Here is a 24,563-nt window from a genome sequence, read left to right on the forward strand (position 1 = left end):
CCAGGAGTAAAATCATCAGCATATAGACAACTGATCTTCGACAAGGGTCCCAAAAACGTCAAGTGGGAAGCAGATGCCCTCTTTAATAAGTGGTGCTGGAAACAATGGATATCCACATGTAGAAAGTTGAAACAAGACGTCTACCTCACCCCATGCACAAGAATACACTCAAGGTGGATCACAGATCTAGAAGTCAAACCCCAAACCATCAGGACCATTAAGGAAGGAATCGGGACTAATCTCAGAGCACTGGCCCAGGGAGCACATAGGCTCACTGCAACAGGGAAGGGGACACACACAGGTGATCTGGAAATCGACAAATGGGATCTAATAAGAATAAAACACCTGTGCACCTCGAAAGACTTTGCCAAGAGGGTGACAAGGCAACCCACAGACTGGGAGAAGATTTTTAGTAATGACACGTCAGACAAAGGGCTCATTACTAAAATCTACAACACCATCATGACCTGCAAAAAGAGGAAAACAGTTAACCCCCTAAGGAAGTGGGCAAAAGAAATGAGAAGAACTTTCACTAGAGAGGAGATCAATATGGCCAATAAATATATGAGAAAGTGCTCGAAGTCCCTTGCCATAAGAGAAATGCAAATCAAAACAACCATGAGATACCACCTAACACCCCTGAGGCTAGCCCAGATCAGTAAATCAGAGAGCAACAAGTGTTGGAGGGGCTGTGGTGAAATAGGAACCCTCCTCCACTGCTGGTGGTCGTGCAGATTTGTACAGACACTGTGGAAAGCAATTTGGCGATACCTAAAGAAAATGGAAATTGATCTACCTTACGACCCAGCCATCCCTCTACTGGGCATATACCCGGTTGAAGCAACAAATAAAACACGACCAGTCATATGCGCTCCAATGTTTATTGCGGCACAATTCACAATAGCAAAGACTTGGAAACAGCCTAAGTTTCCATCGATAGACGAGTGGATTAGCAAACTTTGGCACATACACACAATGGAGTATTATGCAGCACTGAAAAGCACCGATGAGCACATGAAACATGTTATTTCATGGGAAGAGCTGGAAGGAATTATGCTAAGCGAGGTAAGCCAGTCCCAAAGGGACAGGTACAACATGAGTCCCCTGAGGTAAGTACAATCAGCATGACAGAAATGGGGCATTAATCCACCCAAGGGGAGGGTATTGTTTATATCTCCACAGGGAAAGTGGGACCAGACTTCAACCCAGTGTCGCAAGGTGTGAATGCATTATCCCGGCGTGGAGGACGGAACCGGTGGAGAGGTCTGGGAGACAGGCCCCAGCACCATAAATTAAGTGGATTCCTGCCCCTCCCCCGAAAAGAACTTGTTCCAAAGGACGACATTGACCCTGCAGCTATGGGAGATGGACATATTTGATCAGAGCACACGGGAGCAGATGAAGGGGCAGGAGGAGAGAGTGGAGCACAGCCTGGCCCACCAGGCCGTGAGGATGATGTTCCTGAGTAGAGCAGCCAGTCCACAGAGAGAACAACATGGCTGGCCCTACTATGAGACATGATGCCCCTCAGTGACTAAGGGCGATACAGGGGACAGAACCGGAGACACAGTGTGGGAATTGCACCTGACCTGATCCCACCACACCGAGGCAATGCACTGGGGGAGTGCAGCGGAACAGCAAGGGAATGGAGTGGCAAGGTCCCCAGGGAATGCTGAAAGTGGACTTTGGGGTCAGGGCGTGGTGCCCCAACAGACTGGACTGGAAAACGCTCCTAAGGGCCAGCAAAGATCCCTGAACTAACTACAAGCTTTTCTCTTGCGAACTGTTTTGTTCTGTTCTTTTTCAGTGGTTTGTTTTGGTTGTTTTGTTGTCTGGTTATATACTGTTGCTTTGTGTTCCTCTGTCTAGTTTTCGTGCATGTTAGTGACTCCACAGGTCTGTCTGAATAGGACAGGCTGGATGAACTATCTGGAGGAAAAACAACGGGACCGACAGTTCCGGGGGGACTTGGGGTGGGGGGTAGGGGGGGGTAAGGAAGTGGTGTTAACAAACCCAGGGACAAGTGAAAAACATGGGACCCCAAAGGGTAGAGAAGGGGGAGTGGCAGGCCTGGTGGGAAATGATCAAGGGTAAGGTTGCTTAGAGAAGAGGTATACTCTAGCCCAGGTGGCAATGAAGCATGGTAGTAGGGCAGGAGGAAGGTCAAGGGAGATGGAGGAAAGAGCTAGAAGTCAAAGGGCATTCATGGAGGTCTAGACAACGACATGTACATGCAAATATATATAGGAGGTTGGGGAAATAGATCTTTGTGTCTATATTTATAGGTCAAGTATTAAGGTGGCAGAAGGACCTTGGGCCTCTACTCAAACACTCCCTCTATGCATGAATACCTTCTTTTATTAAATTGGAACTCTATGATGCTCACTCTCCCGACACAACAGCTGGAGCCAACATGGGTGAGCAAGTAAATGTGGTGAAGAAAGCTGATGGTGCCCGGCTATCAAAAGAGATAGTGACTGGGGTCTTAAAGGCTTGAAGATAAACAAGCGGCCATCTAGCTCAGAAGCAACAAAGTCCACATGGAAGAACACACCAGTCTGTGTGATCGAGTGGTCCCAAAGGGATCAGTTACCAGGCATCAAAGAACAAAAAATCATATCATTGACTGCACACCTCCATGATAGGATCGCTGAAGACAAATGGGTGCATAAGCAAATGTGGTGAAGAAAGCTGATGGTGCCCGGCTATCAAAAGAGATAGTGTCTGGGGTCTTAAAGGCTTGAAGGTGAACAAGCGGCCATCTCGCTCAGAAACAAATAAGCCCACATGGAAGAAGCACACCGGCCAGTGCGATCACGAGGTGCCCAAGGGACCAGATATAAGGCATCATGCGAAAAAAAAAAAAAAAAAAGATATAAGTGTGTGTATTTATGTGTATTTATGTGTATATTTATATATGTATGTGTATATATATATTATATTAAATGAAGGGGGAAGTGCAGAGTGGAGACCCAAGGCCCAAGTGTCAGCCAATGGAGATCCCCTCACAGAGGGGCTTAGGAGAGGAGATGGGTTAATTAGGGTGTGAGGTAGTATCGATGAAGAACACAGCTTTCCCCCAGATCCTGGATGCTTCCTCCCCCCAACTACCATGATCTGAATTCTACCTTGCAGGGTTGGATAGGACAGAGGCTGTACACTGGTACATAGGAGGGTTGGAGATACAGGGAATCCAGGGTGGATGATACCTCCAGGACCAAGGGCGTGAGGGACGATGCTGGGAGAGTGGAGGGTGAGTGGGTTGGAAAGGGGGAACTGATTACAAGGAGCCACATGTGACCTCTTCCCTGGGAGAGGGACAGCAGAGAAGGGGGGAAGGGAGACCCCGAATAGGGCAAGATATGACAAAATAACGAGGTATAAATTACCAAGGGCATATGAGGGAGGGGGGAAAAGGGAGGGAGGGGGGGAAAAAAAAAAAAAAAAAAAGGAGGACCTGATGCAAGGGGCTTAGGTGAAGAGCAAATGCCTTGAGAGTGATTGGGACAGGGAGTGTATGGGTGTGCTTTGTACAATTGATGTATGTATATGTATGGATTGTGGTAAGAGTTGTTGGAGTCCCTAATAAAATGTAAAAGAAGAAAAAAAAAATGTAAAAAAAAAAAAAAAAGAAGAGAAAATGATTAGGGCAAAGAATGTACAGATGTGCTTTATACAATTGATGTATGTATATGCATGGACTGTGATAAGAGTTGTATGAGCCCCTAATAAATTGTTTAAAAAAAAAAAATGTCTTCCTTTCTTCCTTAAGGTATTCACAGAACATGCTTCCTCTAGCTGGAAACTTACTAGTTGGGTCACACTTACCCCAATGTTGAACTCCTTCCTTGAAATTTCCCAATGGCCATCAGATTATATTAAATCGTCATGGTTCTCATTTATGTAAGAGCTCACTGTTTTATTTTCTGTCATTTATTACAGCTATAGTTCATAGACGTTTGATGCTACCCTGTTGCAGATTTTCTGGAACACTGTATTCCAATGCTCAAGTCAATGCCTGTCTCGCAGAGAGTTCTCAAGAAAGAGATTCATCCGGCGGAACAAGGAAAGCTAAGTACTGAGATGAATGAGCCCAAGCAATAAAGGACAAATGAATATCGTGAGAGCTAGTTATGAAGCTGTATCTGTACTGAGGCCTAACGAGTCTGAAAAGAAAGAATGGTGTCAGAGAAGAAGGTGAGGGGACAGTGCAGGCAGGTAGAAAGAAGCCCGTAAACCAAGATCTCAAATGAATGCAGGTGGGCTGCAATTTACAATTACATCTTTTGTGTAATACTTACTAAGCCATACTCCTTACAATTCACCAAGCTGCCTTTTCTTGGCTTCCCTAAATATCAGTGAAGCCTAAAAATCAGTTTGAACCTCAGTGAACATTGCTCCAAAAATGCCGGTGTTGTTTTTCTTTGCTTCACAATGAAAACATAGATAAAAATGAAGTGAGAGACCACACACTAGCCACAATTTAATGATACTGTTTCTTCTATCATTTCCTTCTACATAAATAATGCATGATTATTTTATTAAACATAAGAACATACAATAAAGCAATCAAACTAAAAATAATTAGATTTCAGCTACCTGAAACTCTAGCATGCATATTGTATCACATATTTCTATATAACTTAGTTTCTTCTCTGTAAATATAGATGCATGTATATACATATCTTGTCAAAATAGTATTATACACCAATTCATACTCTGTAAATCACTTAATTTATTCAACGTATTATAACCACCAATCCATACCCATGAATATATATGTAAATAATTATTTCATGGGTATAATAGTCCCAATTACCTTAGTGTAGTGATACTTATATTTTTTAAAAAAGGAATTCCTTGCCCAATATTCGCTATTGCAATAGCCTCTGCAATGAACACACTTGTCTACTTCATGGTCCTATCATGTCTCATTTAGTTATTGTCTTATTTATTTTCCATGAGTCTTATATTGATATGGCTCCTATCAAGATGAACATTGATGTCAGTATTCTTACTGTCATGTATGATTCTATTATTATAGATGAACTTGCATCAGAATGTGTACTTCCCTGTGTCTGAGTAATTTGTTCACATCTGGAAGTGAAAACCAAGTAAAATTCCAATTACCCATAAGTGATTCCAGGTCAGACCTCATCATCACATAGGTATGTGAATGAGCCTAGCACAGCTTATAGGCCATTATCTATGAATCTCATGGTCCATCATTACTCTTATAGATTAAGCAATTGACCCTTCACTCAAAGTGTTTTGTTTCGATCTAAAAAGAGCAAGAAGAGACCAATACACTAAAGAAAGGAGATGGATGATCCTGATCACTGGTTTTGGATTAGCGGGCAGACACTGAGAAGTGTTATGGTAGAAGAATGGCACTGAACAGCATTTCTTTATTCTGACCCCATTAGGATGAGGGGGTATTGAGGCGTTCTGCCTGCCTGTGTTCTTACCTGTGGTAAGAGAGGAAGTACTCCTCAATCTGAGACTTCTCCCTTCTCAGTTCTTGTCCCCATCATGAGAAAGAATTCATGGAAGAAGAGAGGTGGCACACTCAAGCAAGTAAGCTTTTTTTTTAATTGGAAAAGTGAAATACATTCAGCACAATACACAAGCAAGCAAAATCAGCTACTCTGACATCCCCCAACTGTAGGGCCTTTGAAGGTTGATACCCTTCATTAGAGGTCTTCAAACCTCTGCTCTCTGCTTAACAGAGACACCTTGAGTTCTTACTGTCTTTTCCTGGAACTGTTGAAACATCTGTTTAATTCATTCTTCAGTTTCAGAACTGCTGACTTCCTTTCTTTTTAAGTAGGAAATTCCATTTTTGTCTGTTTGTTTCTCTGGACCCAATCTTCCTGCCCAGGGTGAGCTAACCAAAGCTTAGGAAGAAGCACTATAGGCTCTGTGCCCAAATGGCCCAGCCTACATTTATGATAACAAAGGAAACATTGAGGCTCAGCTTCTGAACCACAGAGAGTTGGCAGGAGAAGAGATCCATTGCAGGAGAAGAGACCCATTGATCTGCTCTCATCTATATTATAGCCTTGGAAACTTGATAGGGCAGTGCTACTTCCTTACAACATACTTGATGACATACAATAACACATGACTGATAAATTAGAACTCTGTATATGTTTTCAGGTAGATACCATTTTCTGTTTTCAGTTCTATTCTATAATATTTTCTTGATGTTTATCTTTTTTTGCCCTTATAATTTGGCAAGTGAAAGATTTTTGTCGGAGGTGGTGTTGTCAACAAATTCATGACAGCTTACTGTGGTTCCCTGTGTGTCAGAGTAGACTTGCGCTGCACACATTTTGGTTGTTCTTTCGAATACACATGGCAAAACAGACATTGTTTTAACCATTTCCAATGTACAGTTCAGTGGCATTGATACTGAGAGGGTAGAGGCACGGTGGGTTGGAAAGGGGGAACCGATTACAAGGATCTGCATGTGACCTCCTCCCTAGGGGATAGACAACAGAAAAGTGGGTGAAGGGAGATGTCGGACAGGGAAAGATATGACAAAATAATAATTTACAAGGGTTCATGAGGGAGGAGGAGCAGGGAGGGAGGGGGAAAATGAGGGGTTGATGCCAGGGGCTTAGGTGGAGAGCAAATGTTTTGAGAATGATGAGGGCAATGAATGTACAAATGTGCTTTACACAATTGATATATATATGGATTGTGATAAGAGTTGTATGAGCCCCTAATAAAATGACTTTTTAAAAGTAATAATGCTCAAGGTACACTTTTTAAAAACTAATTAAGCTACACTATTATTTAATTTTAAGACTTCCCAGGGTATTTTTTCATTTAGGTTTAAATATTATCTCAGGGCAATAGGTTTCACTCTAGGGCAGCGGTTCTCAACATGTGGGTCATGACCCCTCTGGGGGTCAAATGACCCTTTCACAGGCATTGCCCAACCAAGGATCCAAATTCCACTTCTTTGTCATTGTTACAAAATATATCTATCACATATCTTTAACTAACTTGGCTTTTTACAGGTGTGCAACTTATTGACCTCAATTACATAATTAACTCTGCAACCCTACACTTAATCAATGTAGTTTTGCAATCTTCTTAACTTCCTTTTCTCTCCCTTAACTCTGCTACTCACTCCCTTCCTCCCTCACTGACATCAAGTTGATTCTGACTCGGTATGACCCTATATTGACAGAATAGCATAGGACTGCCTGCCCCTGTGAGTTTCTGTGTTGGTAATTGTGTATGGGAGTAGACAGGCCCATCTTTCTCCCAAGGAGTGGCTGATGGTTTTGAACTGCTGACCTATCAATTAGCAGCCCAATCAGTAACCACTGTGCCACATAGTTCCTTCCTCTAACAACTACCAATAAAATTGTGTCTGTATATATTTCCTTCTTTTTTCTAATGTGAGGTCATACAATATGGGTTCTGTTGTGAATGGCTTATTTCACTCACCACACTGTCTTCAAGCTCCACCTGTACTGAAGTATGTATCAAGACTAAATTTTCCCTCCTGACTAGCATTCCACTGTATGTTTATAATACACGTTTTAACCATTCATCGCATGATGGACATTTCATTTGTTTCCACCGTTTAGCTGTTAGGAACAGTGGTCCGATTCTCCTGTTCAGCCTCTGCTTTCCAGTCTATTGGGGGTACTTGCTGGGTTAAACAGTAGTTCTATTTGTTAGTGCTTTTGAAGAACCACTGCATTTTTCTTTAACAGCTGTTACTTTCATGTTACTATCATGTTAGTATTGTGTTACTTTCTCCCATGAAATAGATAATTTGTTCCAATTTCCCAAGAAACTCACTAACACTTGTTATTTGTTGCTTTGTTCTCTTTTAGCCATCCTACTATGAGTGAAATGGTAACTTGTGGCTTTGATTTGCATTCCAAAATGCTTTTCAGACTGTGGTCGTTCTTAGGGCGCCTTAGTGGGTGTGTGCTTCTGGTTTTCTGGTTAATAGTTTAGCACTTAACTCTGTGCTACACAGGGACTCCTCAGACAAGAAATTCATTATTTTAATTTCAAATGTCCTTAACAACAATATTATGTTTAACTTCTGAAGGATTGTTCTGTTATGTTCCTAGGTGCCACAGAGTCAGTTCCAACCCATAACAACTCTACGTGCAACACAGCAAAACAGCAGCCAGCCCCATGCCAGCCACCGCCTGCTGCTATGGTTTCAGCCATTATGTGCATTCATGTCATCGAGCGTCTCCCTCTTTTTCACTGTCCCTCTACTTTACCAAGCATGATGTCCTTCTCTAAGGGCTGGCTCCTTCTGATAACTTACCCCAAACACCTGAGACAAAGTCTAGCCACCCTCAGCTCTAAAGAACATTTTGGCTGTAGTTCCACCAAGAGAGATTTGGTCATTCTTCTTGCGGTCCATGGATACCTAATATTCCCTGCCAACCCCATAATGCAAATGCACTACTTCTTCTTCATTGTGCATCATTAACATGTATATTAAGCTATTGAAAATACCATGGCTTGGGTCAGGTGCACCTTAGTCCTCAGAATGACATCTTTGTTCTCTAACACTTTAAATAGATCATGTGCAGGAGATTTGCTCAATGAAATAAGTTGATTGATGTCTTGACTGCTGCTTCCTTGAACTTTGATTGTGGGTCCAAGGAAAAAGAAATCCTTCACAATTTCAAGATTTTCACCATTTATCATGATGTCTATTCTCTGTGACGCTTTTCTTTTTCTTTACATTGAAGTGTCATCCATACTGAGGGCTGTCATCCTCAATTTCATCAGTGTTTCATCACTTGCATTAAGCAAGGTTGTATCATTTGCATATCATAGGTTGCTAGTTAAGTTGGCAGTAATTTATATATCATACAATTCAATAATTCAATTATATTAAAAAGATTTGTGCCATTGTCAATATAAACAATGTTCAAATTTCTTTTTTTGTAGTGTCTATTGTTAACACCTCACTGTCCCCCAATGCCCTCTGACGTGTTCCCAGGTAATGATGAATCCAGTTACTGTCTCTATAGGTACTGTCCTGGATCTCATATGCAAAAATGAACCCCCCAAAAAAGAAGTCAAGAAACAAAAGAAAACAAACAAAAACCCAACAACAATGATAAATTAAACAGAGAAGAACCTTAATGGAAAAGAAAGCAGAAAAATTTGCTAAATAACCATGTTCTAAGGAATGCAAACCTTAGAATAATATCAGCTAGAACGTATGGGTATTTGCTGGATAAACCTTTATGTGTGTAATATATACCTCGGCGGTAGCCTATGTCTCAATGGCATATTTGAATTGTGCTCGTATTGTGAATGAAACTAATGGAGCAAAAAGGATGCTTGAAGAAATAAAAGTGGTTAGCCCTCTTCCATCTCTTATTCAAATCCAGTACACATTTGACTAAACTTCTGAGCTCAAAGCCCAGAGCTCCCCCAAGAGCAAGATCAACATACACCTATCTGTGGGACCAGCAGCACATTGCCAAGCTCAGATTATTTTTTTAATCATTTTAATTCAGGGCTCATACAACTCTTATCCATCCACCGTGTCAAGCACATCTGTACATTTGTTGCCATCATCATTTTCAAAACATTTTCTTTCTGCTTGAGCCCTTGGTATCAGTGTCTCCCTTTTCCCCTCCCTCCCTCATGAGCCCATGATAATTTATAAATTATTATTTTTTCATGTCTTGCAGTGCCCAATGTCTTCCTTTACCCCCTTATCTGTTGTCCATCCCTCTGGGAGGGGTTATTATATGTAGATCATAGTGATCGGTTCCCACTTTCTACCTTCCCCTTACCGTTCAGGTATGGCTACTCATTATTGGTTAGTCCTGAGGGGTTAACCTGTCCTGGATTCCCTGTGTTTCTAGCTCTTATCTATACCCATGTACGTGCTCCGGTTTAGCTGGATTTGTAAGGTAGAATTTGCGTCATGATAGTAGGGGGCAGGAAGCTTTAAAGAACTAAAGAAAAGTTGTATGCTTCATTGGTGCTACTCTGCACCCTGACTGGCTGTCTCCTCCGTGAGACCCTTCTGTAAGGGGATGTCCAATTGCCTAGAGATGGGCTTTGGGTCTACGCTCCTTGTAAGCTCAGATTCTTGTAATACCTGTAGTACCTTCATCCATCAGTTTGTCACTGTGCTTCCCTGTACTAGAACTCAAGGGACAATTAGAATCTATAGATAATTTTTATTATATCTCCTACATTATACAATTGCTTTATCTGATTTAATCCCCAGCCATTAGTCATGGGCCTAAATATCCTACGAGAATCTGCTTCCTGGTTTATTGACAAATACTGATAACATAATTCCAGCCTCCAACAGGGCTATTTATTTGGTTAAACCTGGGGTGGAAAGAGAGTGGAAGTGAGCAGCTAAACTGGTCGAGAAGGATATGAAAGGGGGTTCATTCTCTACATCTCAATTTCTTTCCCAAGCTTTGCTCCTGGGCCTTATTTCAGAGCTTATATTCACCATTCCATTCTCCTTCCAAAAGTATGTGTTTTAATGCATATTACTCATTTGTTAGGGGTCTCTTTCTCACGTCCATTCCCTGACTCAATTCTTTGCAGCTACCAGCAAAGATTTCTTGCTTGGGCAAGTTTCCCTGATAACCCACCTCCAGAATACATCAAGTCCTACCATCTTTGCTTTCACAACATACTTTACTTTGGCTTTGTATTATTTATTACAACCATAATTATTGTATGTTTTTCTACTTTATCAGACAGTGGGCTCAGATTCAAGATACTCCTTTCCTTTAAGCAGAAAGTCTAGATGGAAAAAGTAGCTCACATCCCTTTTTTAAAAATCAGATCCTATCTCAGCATCCCGTTGCTTCTATTATGATTTGTCTTCACGGTCACGCCGGCACATAGGGCACACACATGAACACTTGGGAGGTAATCGGCAGGGAAACACAGGAGAACTCAACCCTTAATTACCTACAATAGTTTGTAAACCAAGCACTGCCCTTAAGTGGCATATCTGACCTGCGCTGCACCCTCCACCACCACCACCATCCCACACATAATAATTGAAGACTGCCTTTCTCTATCATACACACAGAGATACACACAGAATTGTTATAAGTACGATTTGTTCTACAAACCCATATTGCCCCTTGCTATTTCTCACTGTGTTTTTGAGAAGGTGGAGTTTGTAGTCTGTGCCTGTTTGTGCTTTGGGCAGTGCAGTCTACGGTGAACCCTTGTCCAGTCATTGCCAGCTCAGACCTAAAGTGACCCTGCTACTTCAACAGGCATGGGCATCTCAGGCTGCTCTGCTTCTCTCGTGGATATGAGCATGGAAGGGGCTCCGTCATACTTCCTAAAGCCACACCGCCTGACAAATACGTCACAGGCCTCTCGATTTCCGCGGAAACAATTGATGGGACAAAAAACATCTTGTTCTATGCAATTATTGTGAAGGTCGGATACTTTCATGGCTTCATGGGGCAAAACATGTGCATAACCATTTCTTCTTTGGTGTATAGCCTCTATCATAGGAGAGCTACAAAAGCATTTATGACCACTCTTTTTGTGACCTTCGAATTGAGCAAAAAAGACTTGCTCACTTACATGAGTTCTATCAAATACCTAGTTATGACCACGTCAGGCCCAAGGTGGTACTTCTATTTCAATCTGTATTTACGGTTTGGAGTACCTTGCCTTTCTCATGGGTTCTAGGTTGGAAGGGATTCTGTGATGCTTTTTAAGTTCCCTCCTCCTTAAAAATATGTCAGAGGCTTTTCTGAATCCATGAAAATGTATAACTTTTCCCACAGTCTCTATAACAGAGAAATCATTGGGATGATCATTTGCCTAAACAACTTCATGGAGCAAAACAAAGCATGGAGCCATTTCTTTAACCTCCAGCCTCTACCCTGGGAAGTCTAAAAATGCACTCCTAACCAGACTCTCTGTGACATCTCTCACATCCCTGTGCTTCGTGCAGACTTCTGTTACCTTGTCTTATTCTTTCAGGTCTCCGCTAAATCATAGGCCCCAAAGTGGCAGCACTCGTGAACAGGAATGAGAGCAAGAGGGGCACACTGTGAGGGATAAAAATATATACATATATATATATTCATTATTGTAGAATGTAATCCAACAAAACATTTTGTTTGAAAGAGTAATAAATCAAGGAAGTCTATCAGTTAAGATGACGGTACTGCCTTTGATTATGTGAATGGAGAAGCTGCTTCTCTAAAGCACTTCCACTAACATGTCCCTCGGCAGTTTCTATTCACAATATGAAAATTAAGCATGAAAGCTTGCTGGATGCAGAAAACACACAGAGCTCTATTAGACAAAGTGACGTAACAAGGACAGCAGGATAATTTTGTTTGCTGAGAACTTTCCTCTGCTGGAATGTAAGAGCATTGTTCTTTCTACACAACATAATCTCATTAATTTGTCCGAATACTCATGAGACCGCTATTATTAATCTCAGCTCACACGAGAACACTGAGTTCTAGCAAGGTTAATAAAATCAAACCTTTGTAACTTCACAGAGACACTGAATGAGATGCAGTGTTTTGGAACTCATTTGAGGTCTAAATATCCTTTTGTAAGTTCCAGACTCAGCTGGGCCATTACACAATGTCTTTGATTTATCTTGATAAATTACATAACAGATAATGTTATGTGTTGTATTTGTGTCGGTAGCCCAGTAACTGAAAGCCTTTTAGTCAGGAAGGAGGCTGGCAGGGCCTAGTCAGCAGAAGTTCCAGTCAGGAATTCCCACTCCAGAAGTGGATACAGCAAGCAGCCCTCAACTCTAGCTCTTTATCAACTACTGGAACTTTCAGTCGGGATCCCTACATATCAGAGATGCTTAATATTGTTATAAATTAACTTAGTGGGAAGAGTGTCATGGGCCTCAACTTATGAAATTCATTGTAGTCGTATTGTTATTTTAGAGAATCTTCCCTCCATTGCTTAGGAAAAGCATAACATGCAGGTAATAGTGACTGCACAGATGGAGAGTAAATAGGTCTAAACTAGTTACGCATCTCCAAGCATCCCCAATGCTGCTATGAAGTACTGACACAGCAATAGCCTACACGTGGGATCAGCATTCTGCATGGAGCCTTTAAGAGCGCTATATAACCCCCATTACATACTTGCCTGGTGTCCGCAGTGCAGCTGACAATGTCTTGGAGTTTTATGTCCTTAGAATCTGGAAGTTACCTAACAAAAACATAAACAACAAACAAACAAAAATAATTCTGAACTGCGCTTTATTGATTTGGCTTATGACAGTTGCAGCAGGCACAGGACCAAGTTCCCATGCAAGCTTAGAGGAACTGCACAGAACAGAGACGGACATTTTCTCGGAGGAGATTATTGTGCTAGCTGAGATAAAACGTAGATACGTGGTGGGAGTGTCTCAATTTGTCATAACATCCCATCGGAAAATGACAAAGTGAACAATGGTCTTAAAGGAAAAGAGGAGAGAAATGCAGTCTGCCCTACTTCATCTCATATTCAAAGCCAGCACACATTCATCCAAACTTCTGACCCCTCAAAGATGACCTACTCCAAAAGTAAGGTCAGCACACACAAGTCTGTGGGACCAGCAGCACATCCCCAAGTGAGAGGCAAATTCAGATTCCTGTGGAGTCTCTAGCATCCTAATCCTCATCCTCATCCAGCAGTTCAATATTCAAGGTATCATCTTCCTATTCCCATTTCTTGTGCTTCCCTGTATTATGATAGAAGAAATTATCGGGATCTAGTGATTGTTTTGACTTGAATACCCAGTTTTATACAATTATTCTATATAATCACCAACCTTTGATCAAGGACCTGCTTTGAGATCCTATCAGATGCTGGTGCCTTTCCCATTTGCATGAGTTCACCACATAATGCCAGTCTTTGGGAGGGTGCTTGTGTTTCCTTAGTCCTGGCATTGAGAGAGAGTGTTGGCAAATACAGAGGAAAAACAAAGGTAGTATAAACAGAAGGAGTCCATCCTCTTCATCCAAATTTCATTTTCACTTTCTAATTTGCCTGCTGAGTGAATTTCAAGACGAGTGATCATCATTGCACACTCCTTTCAAGATTAGTTGTTTTCACACATTTCTTTCCTTTAGGGATCCCTTTCTTCTGTCTCCTCCTGGGCTCAAGTCTCTTTAGCGCCAGACTATATTTTCCACTTGGGCAAATAATCTGATACCCAAACCTCAGAACACATTAACTCTTGCCATCTTTGTTTTCACAGCACCCTTTCTTTGGCTTTATACTATATAACTATATCTATTGGCTTTATACCATAACTATATCTATTGCAGGTTTCTCTTCTTTATTGGATGATGGACTCAGATTCAAGGTACCATTTTCCAGTAGAACAGTAGTTCACAACTTTGTTCATAATACACTTTCCCAATCGCTCTTGAGCTATGTTCTAATTTGCCCCTTGCGTTCATGATCAAACAAAGATTACCCTGACTGGATCTGGAAAATTCTAGTATGTTACCCAAATCCAAATCCAATCCTTAAGCAGCACCTTTGTCTTATGCTACAACCTCCACCACTACCACCGCATTTGGTGCACCAGGTGAACATTGCCTTTCTGTAGGTAAGGATTCTCACTACTTTTTCTGGCTCTTTGCGTTATTAGTCTTAGCACTGTTGTTTTTCTTACTTAAACACATATTTCTCTCTATCTTTTCTATGTGTGATTGAGGGAAGATATGACTAACAGCATCTGCTAATTTTTATTTGTTTTATTTTGTTTGGGGGACACTGATTCCATGGAAGACCTATGTCTAATAATTACCTCTTAGGCCCCAACAGTATTAATACTTCAATATCAATGCATAACTGAGGGCTCTCCTTCTCTTACAGATATTGCTCTGAAAATGATTCTGTGTTTTTTTTAAGTCCCACCTTCTTACCAATATGGCACAGGAATTTCTATTTCCAAGGAAATATCTGATGAGACAGAAGCATTTTTTTGTGTTGCACAATCTCTGCTAAGGTCATGTACTGACACAGCTTCATGGAGCAAAACACAAGTAGCCATTTCTTCCTCAATGTTCCGACTCTACCATAGGAGAGATACAAAATCTTTACTGACCACGCTCTCTGTGACCTGTTAGGAGGGCAAGAAAGACGCTTACTCAGCCTTAGTTGCATCAAAGCCCTGTCATAAATCTTAGGTTGATTTTGCTCTTGGATTCCAAACCAGAGGCAGAGCTTTATGATCTTGTGATGTTCTTTCATGTTTCTCCTAAATCATAGACCATGGAATGGCACGAATCATGATGAGGAATAACGGCAGGCAGGGCACGTTGTGAGGAATCACAAAAGTCAGCTGTTGTTTGTTAGCCAACAAAAGAGTGTTTTGAGCTCATTGTACTTTTGTAACATAAGCGTTGGAAACTCCTTTTGAAAAGGTGATACATCAAAAAGTTCTTGCCAATGAGAAGACATCATTACCATTGGTTCACATTAGAAACTTCTCCTAAGTTCTTCCAGTAATATGATATTCTGAGGGGATTCATTAACGATATGCATGTAAAACATATGCAAGACTCGCAAACCCTTTTCATTCTGTATACCATCTCAGCTTCTCTACCTTATACCTATGTGACAGCTATTGTTAAACTCACTTCACAAGCGAAAACAGAGGCTCATAACTAATGTATACATAAATGTTGAAACATCAGCTGAGGACAAAAGACATACGAGGTCTATTGGACATAGAGTTGTGATAAAACAATATTGGAATTTTATTTAGTGAGCATTAGCTCTGTGGTGGACGCTAAAATAATTGTTCTTTCTGCATGCAGAAAATTGAGGTCCACCACAGTTTAACACCCTTGAACAATATCACAGATATATTGAGAGGGATATGAATCTTTCTAGGACTCTAGAACTTGAGCAATAAATGGCCCTTTATGATTTCCAGTATCATATGGTATATATTGCAATGTCTATGATAAATTTCAGAAAGCACAGTGTTATGTGTTAGATTGTTGGGGTTTTTTTTTCATAGTTCAGTCACTGTAAGTTCAGTCACTGCAAGCATTTTGATGTGGACTGTCCTGTAGCCAAAGGATGGTCTAGTCAGGAACTCACATTCCAGAAAGATTTACTACAAGCATCTCTCACATACACCACTCAATCAATAAGTGCCACCTTTTTATTGTATCATTGGGCATTGAAGGGACAAATATTATCACAAATTACCATAGTAGAATGAAAGCTAGAAATGGATGAAATTCATGGTAGTCAAGTTACATTATTTCAGTAAAACTCCCGTTTTGTTTAGACAAAATCTAAAAAATCCAGTAATGGTGATGACAAGGATGGAAAGAGAGTATACCTAAGTTTGGTTATGAATCTAGAATAATTAATATTTATAATGAACTAAAAGAATAGCAGTATCCTGGAATTTTGGTTTTTAAAGAAGAGCTTTTGACACGACGGTAATTAGAATACACACAGGAAAGGAAACACTGGATTCTAGGCGGAGTCTGGGGAGCAGTTGCTAAGCAACCATTGCTACTGGTTTCCTGAGAAAGGCTTACCCTGTAAATGTCCCCAAATATGGCTGTTATTATTCTGGGGTTTGCTTTACTTAGAATCTGGTAGTCAACTCAACCCAATTCACGGCCATCGAGTCAATTCCAACTCACCGTGAGCCTACCAATCCGAGGGGAAGCCCCCTGTGGGTTTCTGAGACTAACTCTCTATGAGACCAAAATACCTTATCTTTTATCCTGCAGAGTAGCTGGGAGGTTTGAACTCCCAACCTTGTGATTAGCAGTTCCATGCCTATTTGACAGTGCTCCTTAGATCCTGTTAGTATTAGGCACTAAAAATAAAACAAGCCAAACCAATGCTCACCCTGAGCTTAAGTCAAGTTGCTGCAGATATACACAGCCAATTTTTCATTCAAGGCCATTGGGGTTTCATGAATCAGAGCATGACATTTTGGAGATGAAAATTATACTGCTTGCTGAAGTGGGATTTGGGAAGACGTTTGAAGAGTCTGACACTGCTATCATTTCATAGAAGAGTGACAGAATGGAGAGCATTCTGAAAAAGAAGAGAGAAAAGCGACCTGCCCCACGTCATCCTACATTCAAAGCCAGCATACAGTCACTCAAACTTGCGATCCCCAGAAGTTGAAGCTTCTTCAAGAGCAGGACAAATATGCACGTATCTTTGTGACCAGCAGCATGGCTCTAAGCAAGAGCCGCACTCAGATTCTGTGATGTCTCCAGTACTCACATCCAGCAATTTCCCATCCAGGTACCATTGCAATATTCTCATTCCTTGCACCCCCTACACTAGTATTAAAGCGATGATCAGAATCTGGAAATAATTTTTCATCTATTGTCCAATTTGCAATTCATTCATCTAATTTAATCCCCAATCATTGATCAAGGATTTACTTGCAGATTTTAGCAGATTATATTCTCTGCTATTTGCATGAGTTCATATAGATGTCTCAAAATTGAACATACTGTTACCAGGTTGAGCAGGATACCATGCTGAAAAATTCATCACATCTCTATTTGTGAAATCCTATTAGAGCCTTCTTTGGCTCCACTGATTTTGGTCATGGAAAGTGAACATAACCTGTAGCATTTTTTCTTCAGCATCTAAACATCTACCATAAATCCAACCACCCACTGCCATCAACTCAATTCCCACTCATAGCAACTCTCTAGGGCAGAGTAGAACTTCTCCCTAGGACTCTCGAGCTATCAATCTTTACAGGAGCAGAAAGCCTCATCTTTACCTATTAAGTGGCTGTTCTGTTTGAACTGCTGAAGTTGTGAATAGCAGTTCAGAAGTGCAATCTCTGTGACCAATTACTTATGAGAGTCAAGTAGTTACTGAAGTCTGGCTACTCATCAAATATTTTCTCAAAGACATTTTCTATTCTTTGGCTGCTGAAGTAGTTAGTTTATTGTGCCAACCTTGCTGATAAATACATGAGGGGTTAATTGAAGGGTGAAGGGATAAATGGCTCAGTGAGCCTTGCCTTTCGATTTCTCTAGGTCTCTTGCTTTGTGATGGTCACACCAGGGTGCAGCTGCCTTAGCCAGTTCTCTGCTTTAGCTGGCCAGGCTCACTTCCTGCAAGACATCCCTGAGGAGAAGCCACATGGACTTACCCCGATGCAGTCCATGGGTGCTGGAGCATCCCTGTGGAGACCTCTGTAACTGCTGAGATGCTTACACATTCACTGATTTGTCTTTCCTCCTGCAGTCAGCATCATTGTGTCTGTTTTGTGAGATGAAGAAGGATTTTGTGGATTGGTGTCGGACACATAGGTTAATCGGTTAATGTTGGACTTGTGGGTTTGGGAAGCATAGGGTTGGGATGTTTTCTTGATGCACACTTAACCTTTTTATAAAACTCTTTCCTATAATCATGAGTTTCTGTGGATTTGTTTCTCTAACGTACCCAGATTAATACAGCTGTTATAAACCTTGATTAAACACCAAAAGTAGACCATTATTAACTCTGTGTTCTTCTCTTATATCTTTTTTAACCAAATCACCACAGTGACATGAATTTGAAATGGCTACAGAGTATTATGATAGGTCACAAAAGTCAGTTACTATTTGACAATATTATTCAACACACATATGCTTTGGGTACTCAGAGTAGATATTTGGATGCAGCAGTTAAGTTCAATTGATTTTGAAAAGAAGAAACATCAAGAAAGCCTTGTCAGTGAGATAACATGACTATCTTGGCCGATGGGAATGGGGAGGCTTCCTCTGTAAGGCACCTCTATAACAGGTCTCTCCGGGTTTTCCATTAGAAATTATCAAATAAAATATGAAACATAAGCCAGATATAGGAAACATACAAATCATTAAGAGAGAATGTGGCATGACAAACACATTGTGAAAATTCCATTTATTGATAAGTGACCCTCTCCATTTTCTTTCTGTACATAATCTCAATGATTCTACCTAACACCGTGAGAGTGCTATTGCTAATCCCCACTCAGAAGTAAGGAATGGTGCCAATCTCAGTTGAAAATCTGGAATAATGTCCCAGAGACCCTTAAGGATCTAACGTCACTATTTTATACTTCTTCCAAGTTCCGGTGTTTTTACATATGTTACTCCCTTTCTGGAGATCCCATTTATCTTTTCTCTTCCCTGAGGCAAAACACTTCAGCTTTCAGGCTAGATTTCCAACTCTAGAATGATCTACATATACACCACTTTCAGAATAGTGAGTTGTGCAGAGGCTTAGGTACAGCAGGTGTAGAACTAGTTTTTATTCAAGGATAGTGGAATTGTAATGACCAGAGAGTAGTCTTTTCCACATAGATATTGTAAAGCTCACTGAGCTCTGTTATCTCTTCTCTGATATCATCCTTTATAATGTCAGTATAGAACTTCTGATAAGTATAATTGCAGCATGTTTCTCTACTATAGTAGATAGTAGGTTCTGATTCAAGGTACCAAAGTTAAGCAGAAAACCAATTTGAAAAAATAGTTACATTCTAATTCATCAAATCCTATCCTATCTTCCATTTGGCTTTACTATAATTTATCCCTCATGCTAATATATACTGGAGCTCACATGATGGTATATGTGAGCTGATACTGGAGAGGTGAGAACCCTGTGATGCTTTGTAAAGAACTTCATTGTCCAAGATAACAAATAATTTGACAGAAACCTTCTTGAAGCCATCAATCACCTGGAGGGTCATTTATTTTCCTCATCTCATTGAGTGAAATAGAACTCGCAGCCATTTCTTCATCTGTGTTTTGCCTGTGTCTTAAGAGGTCAATGAATGCATTTCTGGCCACCCTCTTTACAACTCACAGGGCAGCAAGAAAGTCCTGATCACACATCACATGTTCTCTCAAAGAACGTTTCTATTTCTCAGTTCTACGTGCTCTTGGCATTCAAATCCGGGTGCTTTTCATTGCAGCGTTGGTGCTCTTCCATCAGGTATCTTATCAATTGCAGACCACAGAGGGAGATGACTCATGAATGGGACTGATAACCAGATGGGACTTTGGGGGAGGCATTGCAAAAATGAGTCCTATTCCTTGATGAAATCCAATAAAACTGTATATTTGGAATACTTAAAGAGTGCTTTTATGACACGGTTTTTAATTTAATTGATTTTGAAAAGTTGACAAGTCACCTGTGTCCACTAAATGGGCACTTATAGTACTTCCAGTAAGATATCATTCTGGAGTCGCTATTAGAAATATAAACTGGAATTTTAAAAAGAGATAAAATTATGGAGAGTTGGCATCTGATTTCCTCCACCTATCCTAAGGAAACGGAAAACCAAACCACATCAACATCACCCAAGGGACAAAGGTTTACAGTCTCCGAAAAGTCCACTAGAATTGAAATCAACTAGACGGAAGTCATTTTTTGGGGGGGGTGTTTTTGTTTGTTTGTTTTGTGTTTTTTAAGTAAATAGCCAAAGGATGTGCCATTTCACTGTAAGTCTGAACTCTGACTCCATGGGCCAGCAAAATGTAGCTTCCCTGATCAAGTGCCCACAGGCACCCCACTCCACAAGCCAACCTCCTGCCCCAAAGCACTCAGCTTTACTCGTTACACAGCCTGGGAAACCCACCACACTATCTCATGCTCTGGCTTCTGGTCCTGCGGCGGTGGCTGCTCTGCTACTCCTCTGGTGTCAAAGCTCTCTCCTGGTCAAGGCAGTTTAATGTGGAAGGATCTCGATTTCCAAAGGAGATGCTCTACTCCTGGCTTTTGTCTTCTGCTGGTTGAGAGGTCCCCACGTTCTGACTCTGAGCTGGCTTGTTTTATACTCATAAGTATGGCAACCACAGCCAGTCATGTGCACAATCACTCACCTTCTCACCCAGAGGCAACAGCAAAACTAAGGTTTTTATGGACGTAACAAAAGCCATGGCTAGAAGAGCCATATGAATTCACTCACCACATTACATGCACATAAAGAATGAAACATCAATTGAATCCTTAATAGACAGTGTATCATGACAAGCATATGATAAGAATCCTGTTTGCTGAGAATTTAACCTCTGCTGTAAAAGAAATCCATTGTCCTTTCTCTCTCTCTTTTTTAATTAAAAGGTCACTTTATTGGGGACTTTTACAATTCTTGTTACAATCCATGCATTAATTATATCAGGTGAATTTGCAGATACGTTGCCTTCATTCTTTTCTGGACATTTACTTTCTATTAAACCTTTGGTATCCTCTTTTTTCCCCTCCAGCCCCACCATCCTAACCCCTTGATAGATTATACATTGTTATTAATTTCATATCTCACGCCAACCGCTGTCTCCCTTCCCATGTTTCTGATGTTCCTCCCCCTGGGAGATGGGGTATATGAATATGTGTTGATCATTGCGATTGGTTCACCCTTTCTCCCTTTCTCTTCCCCACTTCTCCCTACCCTTCTGGTATCGCTATTCCCACTCCTCTTTCTGGATTCTGTGCATTGTGAGCCCCCATCCCTTATGTATATCTGTGTACAGGCTCCAATCTAGTCTGATTTGAGAGGCAGCACTGTGGTCATGAAAGTTGGGGTTGAGGAAGCCTTGAGGAACCAGAGGAATATTGTGTGTTTCATCGATGCTTTGCTACACCCTGGTTGACTGATCCTTCCCTGTGGCCCCTCTGTGAGCAATTGTTCCACTGTCTACAGATGGACTTATTTATGCCTCTTGGTATTCCTCTTAGCTAGCTTGCTGTTGTTGCTCCAACACTGCCCCCCTCCCCATCCCTATCTCCTCTTGTTATTGACTCCCCTGTCTATGATACAGCCTGCTCACCTCCCCCTTTCCATACCCACCTCAACCCCCAGGTCTCCCCGGGACTTCTGGCCCTGCTGCTTTCTCTTTGGGCTTGCTTCTGTGCCTCTGTTATGTAGGTAGGCACACCGACTATAAAATAGCCCAAACTAAAATTTTTTAAAAAGGATTAAAACAGGCAAGGAAGAAGAAACAAGAAAAAGAAAAGGGAAAAAAAGGAAAAAGAAACAATAAGAGCAGGAATAGACAAATCTCCAGGTCTGTTCACTGGGCTTCATGACTGTCCAGAAGCTGCTCCTCCCTTCCTGGTCTGGAGTCCATTTTGGAGGCCTCCTCGGGGTCTTCATAGCTTTGCTCTGTTCCAGCTGCTGGTCTGGTATGTTTCCTTCTTGGTGACCCACTGTGGGGGGTTCAGGGCACACTACCTCCCCACAGTGTGGCCCCAGATCTGTCCTCTGTCGTCGTCTGCTACAGTAAGGGGACAGCATGACTCGAGCTGTTGTCAGTCGCACAGTCCTCTCGATGTCCCATCATCTCCTCGAAGGGCTCCGTCCTCCGAGCCTGGTGTGCCAGCATGGGGTCCAGTCAGCTGTCTCTTTCTCTTCTTCCTTCCTGGTCTGTTTCCATGTGCGTGTGGCGTGCTGATCCCTTTCCCCAACTTGGAGGTTTAGTGTTGTTCTCTGTCACACCTATTTCTAGGGAGGGGGTCAGTTTGGCTCTGGTTGGGGCCAGGCCTGTAGCTCTCTCTTGTCATGCATTCTTCCACGTGGCCATGTTGCCCTCGTGGTTTGGTGCACCGTGGGAGGGTTATCATGCCCACTCCCACTTCTGAGGAACCAACATTCTGGGTGGGTTATTGACCTGTTCCCCACATCATCATTTCACTTTTGACCTCCCCTTTTCTTCCTCTCCCCTCCCCTCTTTCTCCTTTTTTTGTTTTGGACCAACATGTACCTCCTTGGGTTTGGTCTAACCTCCTTCCAGCTCCCTGTACCTCAACCCAAATGTCGTGATGCAGGGCGCTTCTCTTTGTATCTACACTTATCTCAGGGATTCATGCTGTACTTCTCCTTTTGTGATTGGATGACTTCTGTTAGCATAATTTCCTCCAACTCTTCCCATGAAAAGACATGTTTCATGTGCTCATCAGTGCTTTTTAATAATGCATAGTACTTCATTGTGTGTATGTGCCAGAGTTTAATGATCCACTCACCTGCTAATGGAAATTTAGGTTGTTTCCAACTCTTTGTGATTGTGAATTGCACCACAATAAACATCGGAGCACATGCAACTGGTATTTTTTATATCTTACCTCTTCTGGGTATATGCGCAGTAGAGGAATAGCTGGGTCAAAAGGTAGATCAATTTTGATTTTTTTTAAGTATTGCAAAATAGCTTTCCATAGAGGCTGTACATATCTATAAGACCACCAGCAATGCAGGAGAGTTCCTATCCCTCCACATCCCCTCCAACATTTGTTGCTCTCTGATATTCTGATTTGGGCAAGCCTCAAAGGTGTTAGATGGTATCTCATGGTTGTTTTGATTTGCATTTCTCTGATGGATGATTGGGAGCATTTTCTCATGTTTATTGGCTATACAAGTTTCCTCCCTAGTGAAACTTCTTTTCAGTTCTTTTGCCCACTTCTTCAAGGGGTTAACTGTTCCCCTCTATGCAGGCAAGGAGGGTATTGTAAATTTTCTTAATAAACCCTTTGTCTGCTCTGTCACTGCTAAATATCTCTCCCAGTCTGTGGGTTGCCTTGTTACCCTCTCGGTAAAGTCTTTTGACGCACACTGATGTTTTATCCTTAATAAATCCCATTTGTCAATTTCAGGTTCCCCTGTTTGTTTCCCTGCCCTTTGCAGTTAGCCTTTGTATTCTCTGGGCCAAGATTCTAAGGTTTGTCCTGATTCCTTTGCTAATGGTCCTGATGGTTTTACTTCTAGATCCATGATCCACATTGAGTTTGTTCTTGTGCATGGGGTGAGATAAACATCTTGTTTCATTTTTCTACATGTGGGTATCCGTTGTTTTCAGCAACACTTGTTAAATAGGGCATCCGCCTATCACTTGATGCTTTGGGGGCCCTTGTTGAAGATCTGCTGTCTATATGCTGATGGTTTTATTTCTGGGTTTTCTGTTCTTTTCCATTGATCTGAGTTTCTGCTATTATGCCAATACCACACTGTTTTGACCACTGTGGCTGAGTAGTAGATGCCAGGTAAAGAGAGTCCTCCAAGTTTTTCCTGCTTCTTGGGGAGTTCTCTGTTAATTCTGGGCTTCTTCCCTCTCCTTATGAAATTGGTGGACAGTTTTTGCAATTGTTTGAAGAAGGTTGATGGTATTCGAGTTGGGATATCATTAAACCTATAAAGTTCCCTGGGTAGAATAGATATCTTTACTATATTGAGTCTTTCAATCCATGAGCATGGGGAGGTCGCTTTTGGTTTCATTTAGTAGGGTCTTGTAGTCTTCCTAGTATAGTTCTTTTTGTTGTTGTTGTTGAATAAGGCCCTAGAGATTTCAATTTGTTTTTGGTTATTGTGAAGGGTACTACCTTCTTGATCTCCTCTTCGATGGTGTTGTCTGATGTATATAGTAAACCAATCAATTCTGTTTGTTGATCTTGTATCCTGCCACTCTTCTATATTCCTCTATCACTGTCAGTACTCTGGTTGTGGAGCTTTTTGGATTTTCAATGTACAGAATCATGAAGTCTGCAAAAATAGTGGTAATTTCACCTCTTCCTGACCTAGTTGTATACCTCTGATGTCCTTCCATTGTCTT

The 24,563-nt window shown here is 41.4% G+C and overlaps 1 protein-coding gene across 1 annotated transcript in view; it reads left to right on the forward strand.

Annotated features, from left to right (window-relative positions):
- LOC142438340 (myeloid cell nuclear differentiation antigen-like) overlaps positions 1-24,563 on the forward strand; it is a 113,747-nt gene that overhangs the window by 74,746 nt on the left and 14,438 nt on the right. Inside the window, 2 exon segments of the mRNA XM_075540781.1 lie at positions 13,429-13,547; positions 13,550-13,637. Coding sequence (XP_075396896.1) covers positions 13,429-13,547; positions 13,550-13,637 — 207 coding nt within the window.

The sequence above is a fragment of the Tenrec ecaudatus genome, chromosome 1, assembly GCF_050624435.1.
Source record: "Tenrec ecaudatus isolate mTenEca1 chromosome 1, mTenEca1.hap1, whole genome shotgun sequence".
Lineage (NCBI taxonomy): Eukaryota > Metazoa > Chordata > Mammalia > Afrosoricida > Tenrecidae > Tenrec > Tenrec ecaudatus.